The 12,928-nt window shown below is 48.9% G+C and overlaps 1 protein-coding gene across 4 annotated transcripts in view; it reads left to right on the top strand.

Moving 5' to 3' along the window:
• TLK2 (tousled like kinase 2) overlaps positions 1–4,666 on the top strand; it is a 118,630-nt gene extending 113,964 nt beyond the window's left edge. For all 4 annotated transcript variants that reach the window (XM_020892750.2, XM_020892748.2, XM_070479565.1 and 1 more), the window contains 2 exons: positions 1,220–1,327; positions 3,568–4,666. In XM_020892750.2, the coding sequence (XP_020748409.1) occupies positions 1,220–1,327; positions 3,568–3,741 (282 nt within the window). In that variant the 3' untranslated portion in view covers positions 3,742–4,666. The remainder of the gene's footprint in view (positions 1–1,219; positions 1,328–3,567) is intronic.
• Positions 4,667–12,928: the final 8,262 nt, after the last annotated feature.

Here is a 12,928-nt window from a genome sequence, read left to right as displayed (position 1 = left end):
GTCTTCCCAGTGCACCACGCCCGAGCACTTGTCTCATGCATCCAGCCTGGGCTGGTGATCTGTTTCACCCTAGATAATATACATGTTTTGATGCTGTTCCCGAGAGCCATTCTTAAGGGTCGCAAGAACTGAAACTTGAAATACCTGCAAGGCTCCTTATTCCCAGCCACCCCATTAGCATAAAGTATGATTGGATTTCTATACTGGGGAACTGGTGCCAGAAAGTACTTATTTTCTGTTGCTTCTAATAAAGGTAATATATTATTCGAATAAGTGAAAAGCTAAGTAGTAAGCTACACATAATGAATTTCCACATTTATGTTTTCCTTGTGAGCATAATATCTTGTATATACTAGGATCCATTTGTGTGTTTACATTCCTATTTCTGCTACCAGTGCATTTGTATGTTTCAACGTTCCCCGTTGGGCTGTGGGTATAAACCATTTGGGAGCTCGGCAACTCAGTTAGATTCCTGATCCTTTGATTTCCAGTCCCCAGACCAAACTTAATTCAGATCTCAGCTTGGTCTTTAACTTTGCTTTGGTCTTTGTTTCTTTATTGTACCTATCTAACATTCAGAAACTGTTCAGAACTAATGGGGTTAATTATTATTTATACTCTGATATTGTGGAAGTGCTGCTGATAATGGTGGTAGAAGTTATCTAGCAAGAATTGTGATCTCAGTAGAAACACTACAGAGATGACACTAGGTGTGAACTTCTTTCTTAGGAGTTTATTAGAAAATACTCACTGAGTAGCTCCAGATCTTTTTTTCTTTCTCCCCCACTATGTCCTGACCCCTCTCCTCTTTCACTTCCTTCCCATCTTTTTATCTGCGTCTTGGGTCCATCCGTGGCACACATGCATATTATTGCTTCAGGCCAAAGAGGTTGCTGGTTCCCATTCTGAATCTTCCTTACCTTTGCTATAAGCAAAGCTTAGCAGAGGCACTGTGCAATAGCAAATGCTACTTCTGGTCCCAGCTCTGCATTAACCTAGATGTTGGAACTTGAGCAAATTACTTCAAAAGCAAGTTACTTCAAATCCACGCCTTTCTATCCTTTATAAAATGAGAGAATTAGAGGAGATCATCTCTAAAGTTTCTTCCAGCAATTCTTGTGGAAATACATGTTTACCTTTCCCTTCTCTTTGCTTTTGAATTGTGTTCTCTTTAATTTTAACCAGAGGCCTGCCTTTGTTTGTTTTTTTTATATGATAGCCTTTTGGCCATAATCAGTCCCAGCAAGACATTCTACAAGAAAATACTATCCTCAAAGCTACTGAAGTGCAGTTCCCGCCAAAGCCAGTAGTAACACCTGAAGCAAAGGTAAGTTTTGACCCATTGGCCAGCAGAAATGTCTGCTTTGCTTTCTCTATTATTTCTCTGGGTAATTTCTCCAACCTCTATCTTCTTCCCCCTGTCTCTTCCCACAACAAATACTTATTAGGTACCTAGTATTAGACAACTTCCCAGATGGCACAGTGGTAAAGAATCTGCCTGCCAGTGCAGGAGAAGAGGGAAATGTGGGTTCAGTCCCTGAGTAGGGAGGATTCCCTGGAGTAGGAAATGGTAACCCATTCCAGTATTCTTGCCTGGAAAATTCCATGGACAGAGGAGCCTGGCAGGCCACAGTCCATGGGGTCATGAAGAGTTGGACATGACTGAGCGACTAACCACAGGTGGAAGTACTGAACACTGTTCTGGGTCGTGCAAAGGGCTGGGACTATATAGCAGTGAACTGTGTAGACAAGGTCTCTGCCCTTATAAAGTGTGTGTGTTACAAGGTGAGATAAACAGTAACTAAAAATGAATACCTTTCAGATGGTGATAAATATTATAAAGAAAAGAAATCAGAATAATGGAAAGGGAGAGGTGGGAACCTCCTTTTTTGATGTCATGGTAGAGACAAGGTCTCCATGATGAAGTGACTTTTTTCAACAATCTTGACGGATGTGAAGGTGGGAGCCATGTGTAGATTTGGGAGAGTATTCTGAGCAGAGAGAAGAGGATGAAGCTCAGATGTGAGTGTGAGCTTAGCTAGTCCCCAGAGCAGGCAGAGCAGAGGAGAGTGGAGAGAGACAGCAGGATGGACTTAAGCTTATGGGAGGCAGTTGAAGGTTTTCGTCCGGCCAGCCATGTAATCTGATTGCTCTTTCAAAAGCGTACCCTGGCAGCTGTGTAGAGGGAAGATTCAAGGCAAAAAGAGTATATTTGAGTTGGTATCCAAGCCAAGAAAACCTTCCAGCTCCAGATATCTCACTAAGGAATCTTCATTTTTAAAGGTCAAGGACCACTATGTTCATTTCTATGAATTTGTTATCTTCTAGATGTTTTAATAAAGCAACTGCCTATAGATGTCTTTGCTTTTGAAAAACCAGGAATTTTATCAATTAAACACGGAAAAATAGAAAATCAGTAGTTCATTTTATGTTTTTAGATATATTAAAGTAGACTTTACTTTTTAGAGCAGTTTTAGACTCACAGCAAAACTGAGTGGAAAGTAAACATTTCCATATACTCCTTGCTGCTGCAACCCCCCTCCCTTTGCACAGCCTCCTCCACCAGAATGTCAGCAACCTGCCCCAGAATGGTAAAAAAAATAGGAAGACAGATAATATATGTAAGGGCCTCTGCCAATGCAGGGGACACGGGTTCAATCCCTGGTCCGGGAAGATCCTAAATGCTGTGGGGCAGCTAAGCCTGTGTGTCACAGCTACTGAGCTCACGTACCTAGAGCCTGTGCTCTGCGACAAGAGAAGCCTCTGCCGTGAGAAGAAGCCTGTGCACCGCAACTGGAGAGTAATCCCTGCTCGCTGCAACTAAAGAAAGCCCTTGCACAGCAATGAAGACCAAGTGTAACCATAAATAAACAAATAAAAAATAATTGTAGAAACTGAGGCTATGTAGCTCTTCATACCCAGCAGAAAGGAAACGTCCATGTTGGTAGTAAATTAGGAATCCAAATCAAACCCCACTCACAGTAAGCTTGTATGTTTGCAGAACTCTTGGGGGAGACAAGCCCTGGTCAGATTTTCCTTCACTTAGATGTGTGCCTGCTCATTTGCTTAACAACTTTTCAAGGGAGAAGAAGATACACCGAGAAAGCACTTAGCAGCGCGTGATACGCGGCAGGGTTAGTGTCGTCTCTCACCTTTCCTGCGGTGATAGTTTGTCACTGCAGTGTTCACGTCCTCAGGAAGGTCACGTGAGACCAGGTGCAGAGCTGTGAAGTGAGGCTGTGCCCATGCACGCCAGCCAAGGCAGAGAGAGACTTTTCTTCTGCTCTTTGTGCCCTGGGGACAGAGATCTGTAGAGGTCATGCGCCGCTCCCCCTCGGGAATGGCTCAGGCATCTGTGCTGGAGAAGGAGTCAGTGGCCACAGAGCAGCGCTGCATCTGGCACGTCTCCTCTGGGTCCGCCTGGTGGCTTCCAGGCGAGGCCCTAAGCCCCTTCTCTTTGGGAGACTTTTGCTCTGGGCCCTGGCAGCTGCTACAGAACCTCCTGGGTTCCCTCTTAGGGTGCCAAGATAACCTGCTTCAGGCTTCTTCAAGAAACTTTCCTTTCAGGCGTTTATTCGACGATGCTTGGCCTACCGAAAGGAGGATCGCATCGACGTCCAGCAGCTGGCCTGTGACCCCTACTTGCTTCCTCACATCCGAAAGTCGGTCTCCACGAGTAGCCCTGCTGGAGCTGCTATCGCGTCAACCTCGGGGGCGTCCAATAACAGTTCTTCGAATTGAGACCCACTCCCAGCCACGGACTGTTCGACACACACAGAGTGGACAAACGGCGTCCAGCAGCGGGTTTGGAACATAGCGAATCCAAATGGATCTCATGAAACCTGTACCAGGTGCTTTTATTTTCTTGCTTTTTTCCCATCCATAGAGCATGACAGCATCGATTCTCATTGAGGAGAAACCTCGGGCAGCTCTGGCCAGGCCTCGTAGGAAAAGGCCCCGCCCAAGGTTCCGGCGTCAACGGCCACTGCGTGTGGCTGCTCTGAGTGAGGAAAAAATTAAAAAGAAAAACTGGTTCCATGTACTGTGAACTTGAAAACATGCAGACTCAGGGGGGGTCCCTGATGCAGTGCTTCAGATGAAGAATGTGGACTTGAAAATACAGACTGGGCTAGTCCAGTGTCTATATTTAAACTTGTTCTTTTCTTTTAATAAAGTTTAGGTAACATCTCCTGAAAAGCTTGTAGCACAAAGGCTCGGCTGGGGATGGTGTTTGACTTCGGAGGAAAAAAGTTGCTATTGCCCGTTAAAGGCACTAGAGTTAGTGTTTTATCCCTAAATAATTTCAATTTTTAAAAACATGCAGCTTCCCTCCCCCCTTTTTTATTTTTGAAAGAATACATTTGGTCATAAAATGAAACCCGTATTAACAAGTACGTGGCAATGTTCATTCCAATCAGATGCAGCTTTCTCCTCCGTCTGGTCTCCTGTTTGCAATTGCTTCCCTCATCTCAGTAGGGAAAAAATTGAGTGGGAGTACTGAGATGTGTGGGGTTTTGCCATTGGACAAAGATTGAGGTTAGAACTCTGCAGCTTGGAGTCTCTCTAGGTTTTCAATTATTTCTTCACAATTTGAACACTTGACGGTTGTCCCTTTTAATTTATTTGAAGTGCTATTTTTTTAAATAAAGGTTCATCTGTCCATGCAGTCCTCTTGGATTCTCTGAATGTAGTAGCCATCGAAACTGTTCCAAAGGTAGGCAGAACACAGGCTGGGGAGCCAGTGCTCCAAGGAGCAGGAATTCCCACCCACAGACCCCGTGCACTTGCTGAACGGTGTACATTTCTTGTTAACGATGACATTAAAACTTGATCAGCGCATAAGCTTTCCTCTGTTAGATCTTTTGACAGGAAACAGCCTCCCGCCACCTGCATTATGTGGGTGTGTGCTGGTGTGTGTGTCTGTGTGTGTGCACATGCACACACACAGACACACACACACTTTGTCTAACTCACTTTAATAGATTCATTGAGTGAAGTTAAAAAATAATCTCAAAGTAAATAGGTATTTCAAATATGAACATTCTTTTGGAACTTTTTTTTTTTTTAATGTGGTTGTTTCTGAGATGGATGATCAGCTGAAGATGGAGCTGAAATGGGAGCTGCATGGCCCCCCCCATGCCCTTGAAACAGCAGAACACTCGACAGTAGAGGGGGGAAGGAGGCCAGAGTCTGAACATGTGGTAGCCAGCTTGGAATGTTACTGACATATGTGGCAAGAGGGCTCAGCCAGAAATATTTAAAGATGCAGTACTCAGGCATGTGAGTTGCCTGGGCAAGGGGCAGGCTGGGGGGGTGGGGTGGCGGCAGTCAGGAAGGGTAGAGAGCACTCAAATGACTCACAACTAGTATTTCTTTTAAATGTGAGAAATGCCAGTAGTGATACATTCTCCAGGACCTTTATGGACCTGCCCCATTCCCAGTGTCAGGCGATCTTAAGGGAGGATGGAGTGTTCCAGATTAAAGAGAGGCTCGTGGGCAGGTGTTGTCCTGTGGAACTCTGAAGGGAAGGAAGTCAGCTCCTGAGTGCTTGCTCCGCCCCCCCCCCCCCCCCCCAGCTTTCCACAGCAATCTTACTGCAATATATATATTTACACACATGTATGTATAGTGTCTTTTTCTTCTTTAACCATTACTTTCAAGCTGCTAAGCAGAGTACCCATGGGGTCTCAAAGGTTGAGCACAACACTGTAAGGATGGTGCCTACATAGGTGAAGAGATGGATGAAGTTGAGACCATGTTTAAACTTACTCAAGGCAATGAAGTTCTGTTCCTCTTTTCTTCTCACCCCTTCAGTGATCTTGAAGAATTGTGTTTTGTTTAATTTCTAACTTTCTTCATGTTGAAGGAACGTTGCATCTTTAAGCCTTCCCTCTAATTTCCTCCCTCCTTTCCCCCAGGTTCTTACGAGCCAAGGTGTAGGATGGTATTTGGTAATTTATCTTTTCTGCCCTCCTCCTGAAGAAGGGATGCCCTCTTTTCCTGCTCTTCCTGGGCCTAGGGCTTGGCTGGAACTGTCTGGGCTTGGTTGAGTCTGGGCACAGCCTCTTTCCACTGCATGGATAAGCCCCAGGGAACAGGCAGAATGGTGACCTTTTCTAGACGTGTAAGTAGCCAGTGAAATCACCAAGCGGAGTTCTTCCATGACATACTTTGTTAATATGGGTTTCACTTTTTCCAAGGATAATCCCTTATTGCCACAATGTCGATTTCCTTTAAACAATGACTCCCCCCCCCAAAAAAAATGTGTATTAATTTGTAATTAAACCCAGCCAGATTGTTTTGGCCTTTCCCAATTTGGGGGGTGGGGAGGATATTAAAATAAGTTTTAAGAAGTGACTTTCCTAGCCTCTTGATTTTACTGTAGTTCTCCAGCTTTAATCAGGGCCCTCACCACCTAGGGTATAGCTCGAGGACTCCTGGCAGCTGGCAGAGTCCCAGTGGATGTCACAGTCGTGATGGGAATGTGTGGGTTCATTTGACATCTTTCACCCTTATGTGCCAACAGCTAGAGTTGTGGCTGGGAATAGCCACAGTGAACAGAACGGGCAAGGCCTAGCCGTGACCGTGAACTCATAATTCAGGGCTGGAGGCACTGGCCTGAGGAAGACATGAAATACAGAGGTCAAAGAGAAGGAGCTGGGCTCTCCCTCTTCCATCACGGCACAGCAGCTTTACATGGAGTCTCGCCAGGCAGACACGTACGAGCCCCACTTGTGTGGCTGGCCTGGACGGGTCTGCTGTCTTTTTTTTAGAGGGCTTGTTTTTTTCTTGCCTTCTAGTCCAGGAAGGACAGGTTTTCCTCCAGCTGCGAAGACTAGCAGTCAAGGAGCTCTTGAGTTTCTTAATTTAGAAAATAACTCCCTTTAAACATAGTTATCTCCTAGAATCCTAGAGCTAGAAGCAAGCTTTGGCCTAGCTCCTTGCCCCTAAGAAGGCGAAGTTTGCAACTAACTTGACTCATCTTTGGCAGTCTTTTGCTTTCTGAGAATCTTTCCTTCTCTCTAGCACACATCACTCTCGTCACTCGAGCCCTCTTTGCCTGTAATTAAAATCCACCTGGGGTAAGTTGGGGAGAGACAGGATGCACAAACTAGCTATTCTGTTTTAGTTTCTGAAGGCAGAAGTTAAGAGCTTCACCTAGAGGTTAAGAGCCTGGGTTTTAGAATTAGGTCTGGTTCAAGGCCCGCCTCCACTGGCTTCAAGAATTTCTCCTTGCATGGTTAGAATAAGGAGTAGAAGTGAGGTATTTAAAGTACCTGGAACACAAGGGGGGAATCAAAAAGTGTGATTTTAAAAAGATCACAAGATTTAGTGAGACCAAGACTGCTGGCTGAGGCTCAGAGCCTTTCTATTCTCCAGGTTGTCAGGAGGTTTTGCCTGGGGTTTGGATGCAGACCTTGGGGAGCCTTCCTCTCAGTCTTGAGATTCACTGTCAACCTCTGTCCTGCAAGGTCAGTAGTCTTCTCTTACCCTGCATTCAAGACTGCTCTGGGAGGAGGCATCTTACAGGCCAGTGTGGCCCCTGGGCCAGCAGCAGCAGTATCACCTGGGAACCTGTTGGGAATATACATTCTCAGCCACCCTGTCCCCTTATCTGTCTCCCAGATGGCATGAGCACTGAAGGTCACAAGCCCTGCTGACCTTGTCATCCACCCCAGCCAGGGGGCAGTTGGAGGGTGACTTTCATGGCTTGTCTAAACTCACCCAGCTGGAAGACAAAGATGGCTTTGTTTTACTTTTTGTGTTGGGGATAAAAATCTGCTTTAAGCTCCAGGCTGTCCCAGGACCAAACATCATACTGCTAATCATACTTCTATAACCTTTTACAGGTGCCTTGCTACCTAACAGCATTCTCAAGAGTCATTCATTCCTTCTGGCAAAGCTTCTTACCTTTGGTCTTCTCTTTAAATGTGTGTGTGTGTGTGTGTGTGTGTGTGTGTAAACTCATCCTTCTTGTGAATTAGTTTGTCACATTTTTCTCTTTACCTGAGGTCCCAGGGCTGCCGGAGGATTGAGGTCTGGATCTGCTTGTGAGTCTAGCCTGGCAGTTGGGGTCTGGGCCGAGGAGCAGGGCCGAGCTCCAGCTCCTTGGAAGAGGCTTGGGGAAGATCAAGCTGCAGAGAGGTCATGGGGAGAGGAGGGGGCCCTGTGGGTGGTTTGGGGGAAACTGCCAGAGGCTGGCAAAGCCGGCAGTCCTGGGAGCAGGTCTGGGGTATGGTGGGGGCAAAGAATAAAGAGACCTATTGTGTTGGGGAAGCTTGTAGGGCCGGAGACAGGCTGGAGTCAGCAGAGGGGGTGTGTGTGGTATTGGGCAGGAGACCCCATGGTGTGAAGGGGTCAAAGAGCTACAGGCTGGCTGGCTCAGCCTCACCCATCCCTGGCCACCAGGCAGACCTCCTGGGTGTGGTGGGAAGTGCCCAGCAGAAAACTTCGTGAACCTCAGCCTCCTCGGCCTCCAGGCACAGCCTGCAGCTGCAGTGGCATCCAGTACTGTCCCAGCCTTTTCACCCTGAAGGCAGCTTGGGGTGGGGGTACCGAGGGCAGGATCCACAGAGGGAAGGGGCTCTCTTGCTTCTGCTTGGCAGAGAAGTTCCTCAGCTGTGTGGCTTCCCAGCCTAGGGTGGGCAAGGTAGAAGCACCTCGCTAGTTCTATGTACGAGGAAACCAAAGCCCAGATAGATTTGGTGACTGCTAGGAAGTAGAGGGGGCTTCCCAGGTCGCTCAATGGTGAAGAACCCGCCTGCCAGTGCTAGAGATGCAGGAGACATGGGTTTGATCCCTGAGTCAGGAAGATCCCCTAGAGGAGGGCACACCTGGCAAGCTACAGCCCATGGCATCGCAAAGAGTTGGGCACGATTGAGCACTGAGCAGTAGGTAGAGGATTGAAGGGGAGGGACTGCCGGCTTGAAAACTTTAAAAGGCGGTTTCTCTGAGTGCCATCCTTGGGCAGAGTGCACCAGAGGTGAAGGCTGCACCCGGGCTCCCAGCCAGAGGCATATGTTGCTCTAATTTTGGGCTCCCCCACCCCGCCCACTGCCTCCTTTACTGGGTCCTCCTGCTCCCTCAGGGCCCCCCCTTAGAATGGAGACTCAGCTGGCCTGGGCAGCAGCCCTGCCCTCTGCCGTCTTGAGCTAGAACTGAAGTTAGGTGGGAAGATGGGGCCATGGTTTCACAGAAGATTCCTGCCTCAGGTTCCCAAATGCTCTCATCGTGTCATCTCGCTTTATAGATGAAGGAGTGAAAAATCTGTCTCACGCCACCTCTCCCTTACTTCTTTGCTTGCTTGTGTGCACGTGTGTGTGTGTGTGTGTGTGTGAGAGAGAGAGAGATGCAGGTCTTTTGTCAGGGAGTGAGCAGGACTGGGCAGGGACAGCCAGGGAGCCTGTGTAGCTGGTTCCAGGTCTTCAATAGCAGTGTTTTCCAAAATTTTTTCACGGCAGCATCTCAACCCAATGCACATTTCAGAGACTAGAATTTTTAGCTCATGTGCTGTGCACTGATATTTACTCTTTTACTTCATCTTAAAAATGTTGGCCACTGGGACTTCCCTGGTGGTCCAGTGGTTAAGACTCCGTGCTTCCAATGCCAGGGGCATGGGTTCAATCCCTAGCTGGGGAACTAAAATCCCACATCCCCCCATGGTGCAGTTTAAAAAAAAGTGTTGGTCATCGGCCACTGGTGCCCCTGTCCGCTTCTTGCTGCATCACTGGGGGCTGTGGAAGGTCTGGCGAACCTCTTGAAGCTGGAATGCAGACAGTGAGCCAGCTGGATGCAGCCGCCTGCATCCAGCTCTTGATTCCACCAGGGGAGGCTCTGTCTCCGGACAGGGTCCTTGAGGGTCACACATAACTCTGGGCAGGAACTGGGCCCAGCCCTGCACTCAGAAGGTCAACTTCTGAGACTAGAGAAAACCTAATGCTGCCTGTCCTTCGTGAGTTAGGAATTGGGAGTCGGGACCTCCCACTTGAAACTTCACGTGACCTCTTGAACAGAGGGATGCAGAAGCTGCCAGCCCAGCCAGAGCTATGGACCGGAGCAGGCCTCAACTCCTGGCTTGCTCAGCCCTCAGTGCGAGGACAGGCTAAGAGGACCCTGTGGAGCAGACTAGGGGAGGCGGCATCACTCCCTGCCTGCCGTGGCCCCAGCTGGGTGGGGCAGGAGAAGGAAGGTTCTGGGAACTGCATCCCACCCACTTGCAGCTGGCTCTGCCCCTCAGCTCTGTTGCCCTCTTTGCCTCGGGTCAGCCTCTGGCCCTCTCTCAACCACCACTGGCCAGCTTGTTTCTGACCTGCTAAAGCCCAAGTAGAAATAGGAACCAGTGAAGATCCCCCTGCTCTGAGCTTGCTCTGGGGCCTTGCTGGTAGCTATCATTGCTCTGGTGACGCCTCCAACTGGGAGGCCACATGCAAACTCTGGACACACAGGGAGAAGGTCTGTGCGTCCTGCTTCCTGGAAGGAAGAATCCTGAAGTAACTATTTCCTGTTCCCTGGGGACGACAACGCTTCCCTTCAAAGGAAGTCTTCTTATCCCCTCCTCAGGCTGAAAGTGAGTGGATACAAACCCAGCGGTCCTTCTGGGAGTGGAAAGCCCTGCTGGGTGTCCTCCAAGAAGAGAGTAAGGGAGAGAACCTGGGGAAGGTGGGCAGACTTGTTTCTGCTTATATTTTTGGCCATGATGGGTAGACCAGTCTGGAGAAGACAGCCAGCCATCAAATTCCCCAGTAATGTGAATGTGGGAGAAATAGTTATCTCAGGTTAACTGTCGCAAGATCACACAACCTGGAAGAGGTGGAGCCAACCCTTGAAACTTGGGTCCATCTGAACCCCAAGCCTGCCTCTTCTTTCCATCTTAGGTCCTCAGTGCTGCGGACAAGTGGGGGACTGCAAGGGCAGTGGAGAGTCAAGGGTAGGAGTCGAGAGAGAGGGTGGAGGGGATGGGATCCACCCAGACCAGCCCCGTGCTTGGCCAGACTCTTCCCCTGGCTAAGAAATGTGCGGGTGCCCCTGGGGATTCCTAGCCTCTTGTCTAGTCACCACAGGTAAGGACTGACCTTGTCTTTCCCTTACTTACGTTCTCCTGTCCCACCTGGCCATCCACTCTTCCCTGCCTTGTGTTCCTCTTCCCTAAGCTTTTGTTGTAGACCTGGCTGCCAGAGTGTTCACAGGCTCTGCCCCCCTGGGTACCCTCTGGCTGGAGAGGCTTCTGAGCTCCAGAGCCAGGGAGGAGGAGACTGATGCGAGAGGAGCCCTAAGCACGGTGAGTAATGATACGGAAACTTGTACATCAAGGGGACCCCAGTACTCAGAAGGGAAGTGACCTGCTGGAGGGCACATGGATAGTGGATGGCTGAGCTGGAATTCCAGTTCAACTCTGTCCCCATCCCATCTTTCACTACTTATGGACATGCGTTCATTAGCCAGCAGAAGCAAGCAGAGGGCTGCTTCTACCTGGCTTACTTTACACTTCAGAACACCATTTTTGTGTACAGTTAAACATGGAGATGTTGAGAGCAGGAAGGGAGGTTGTATTGTTCGCTCAGGCAAAGGAAAACACCCAGTGTTGCAGTCCTCATAAAACTGACCTGTGCAGATGTTACCGTCGGTAGGGTGGGGTGGAGAGGCCAGCAGAACGCAGGGTAGGACATATGGGAGACGCCTCATGTTCACACGACAAAGGATGATGGGAAGCAGGGAGGGTTCCCTGAACATCTTTATCCAGGGGCCATGGCTCCGTTTGCACAAAATATTTCATTCTCGCGACAAGATAGAAATTGTTGCCCTGTTTACCAATAGGAATTGTAACCGCAGCGAGAGCTTCAGTAACTCACTGCATGTCACAAACAGGTGAGTGGGAATTCGAGATTCTAACTCGGGTCTCTCTGGAGTCTGCACATCTTCCTGTAAACTGGTTCTAATTAAATCAGCAGACCCACAGCACCCTTGCTGGCTCACAGTGTCAGAAGGAGAGCCACTTCTCAGTATAGACTCCATTGCAGTGATTATCTTGGCAAAAATCCCCTGGACTGGCTAAGTCCCCAGCACCTAGCCTGATGTCTGACACATAGTAGGCCCTCAATAAATGGCTGTTTGAGCTTTAACAGGAATGGAGGAGGCAATAGGCACAGAGGACACTGACCCTTCTTTGGAAGTAGATGAGGTTCTGATGAGGGGCTCCCCAGGAAAGCCCCAACCTCCTTGCAACACCCAGCACTCCTGCAGACTGTGACCACCTTCCGCAGACAACTGACCCTGCACAGGGTCTTTAAGCTGCAGGGGACTAGGCTGGACTCTCCACAGGGAGAATCGCCCAGATGTCACCGGCTCCCTGTCCTGTGAGCTCAAGATCTAAGACAGATGGTGGCTGCGGATGTGACCTGGACATTCCGCAGAATACAACACATAACCCCCGGCCCACTGGATAGAGCGGGAGGCCTCACCCTTGGCAGAGACTAGAACAGGGCTTTAGACACTGAAACAAACAGCTGTCCCTGCTAGCGGAACTTCCTTCCGTGCTCCTTAGCTCTTTCGTGGCAGCTTCTCTGCCTGGAATGTGACAAAAATTGTGTCATCTTCCCCACTGAACAAAACCTCCTCTAGGGTCGTGACTCTGTTCCTCTTTATTCCCCCAGCACTAGCCACCAGGGCTTTTGAAAGCCTGAACGAAGAAAGGAGAACATCTCCTGTGGACTGGGCGCTCAGGGCACTGTGCTGGCGAGTGGTGGACTTTCTGGACTCACATGATTCACTGTCAGCTTGTCAGTCTCTGCCCTGCTTATGGGAGGAATGCCCAAACCACTTGGGCTGGTGGGGAAGGGATATCCAACCCTGTTTCAGAACCTGGAGGGTGCCTTGGGAGCCCTGCCTGAGTTCCCTTCCAGAGGCCAGGGGGCTCCTTGGTGAGAACTGT

This window comes from Odocoileus virginianus, chromosome 17 (assembly GCF_023699985.2).
Source record: "Odocoileus virginianus isolate 20LAN1187 ecotype Illinois chromosome 17, Ovbor_1.2, whole genome shotgun sequence".
NCBI lineage: Eukaryota > Metazoa > Chordata > Mammalia > Artiodactyla > Cervidae > Odocoileus > Odocoileus virginianus.
The sequence above is the reverse complement of the archived record's forward strand: the minus strand, read 5'-3'. Positions and strand labels throughout refer to the sequence as shown.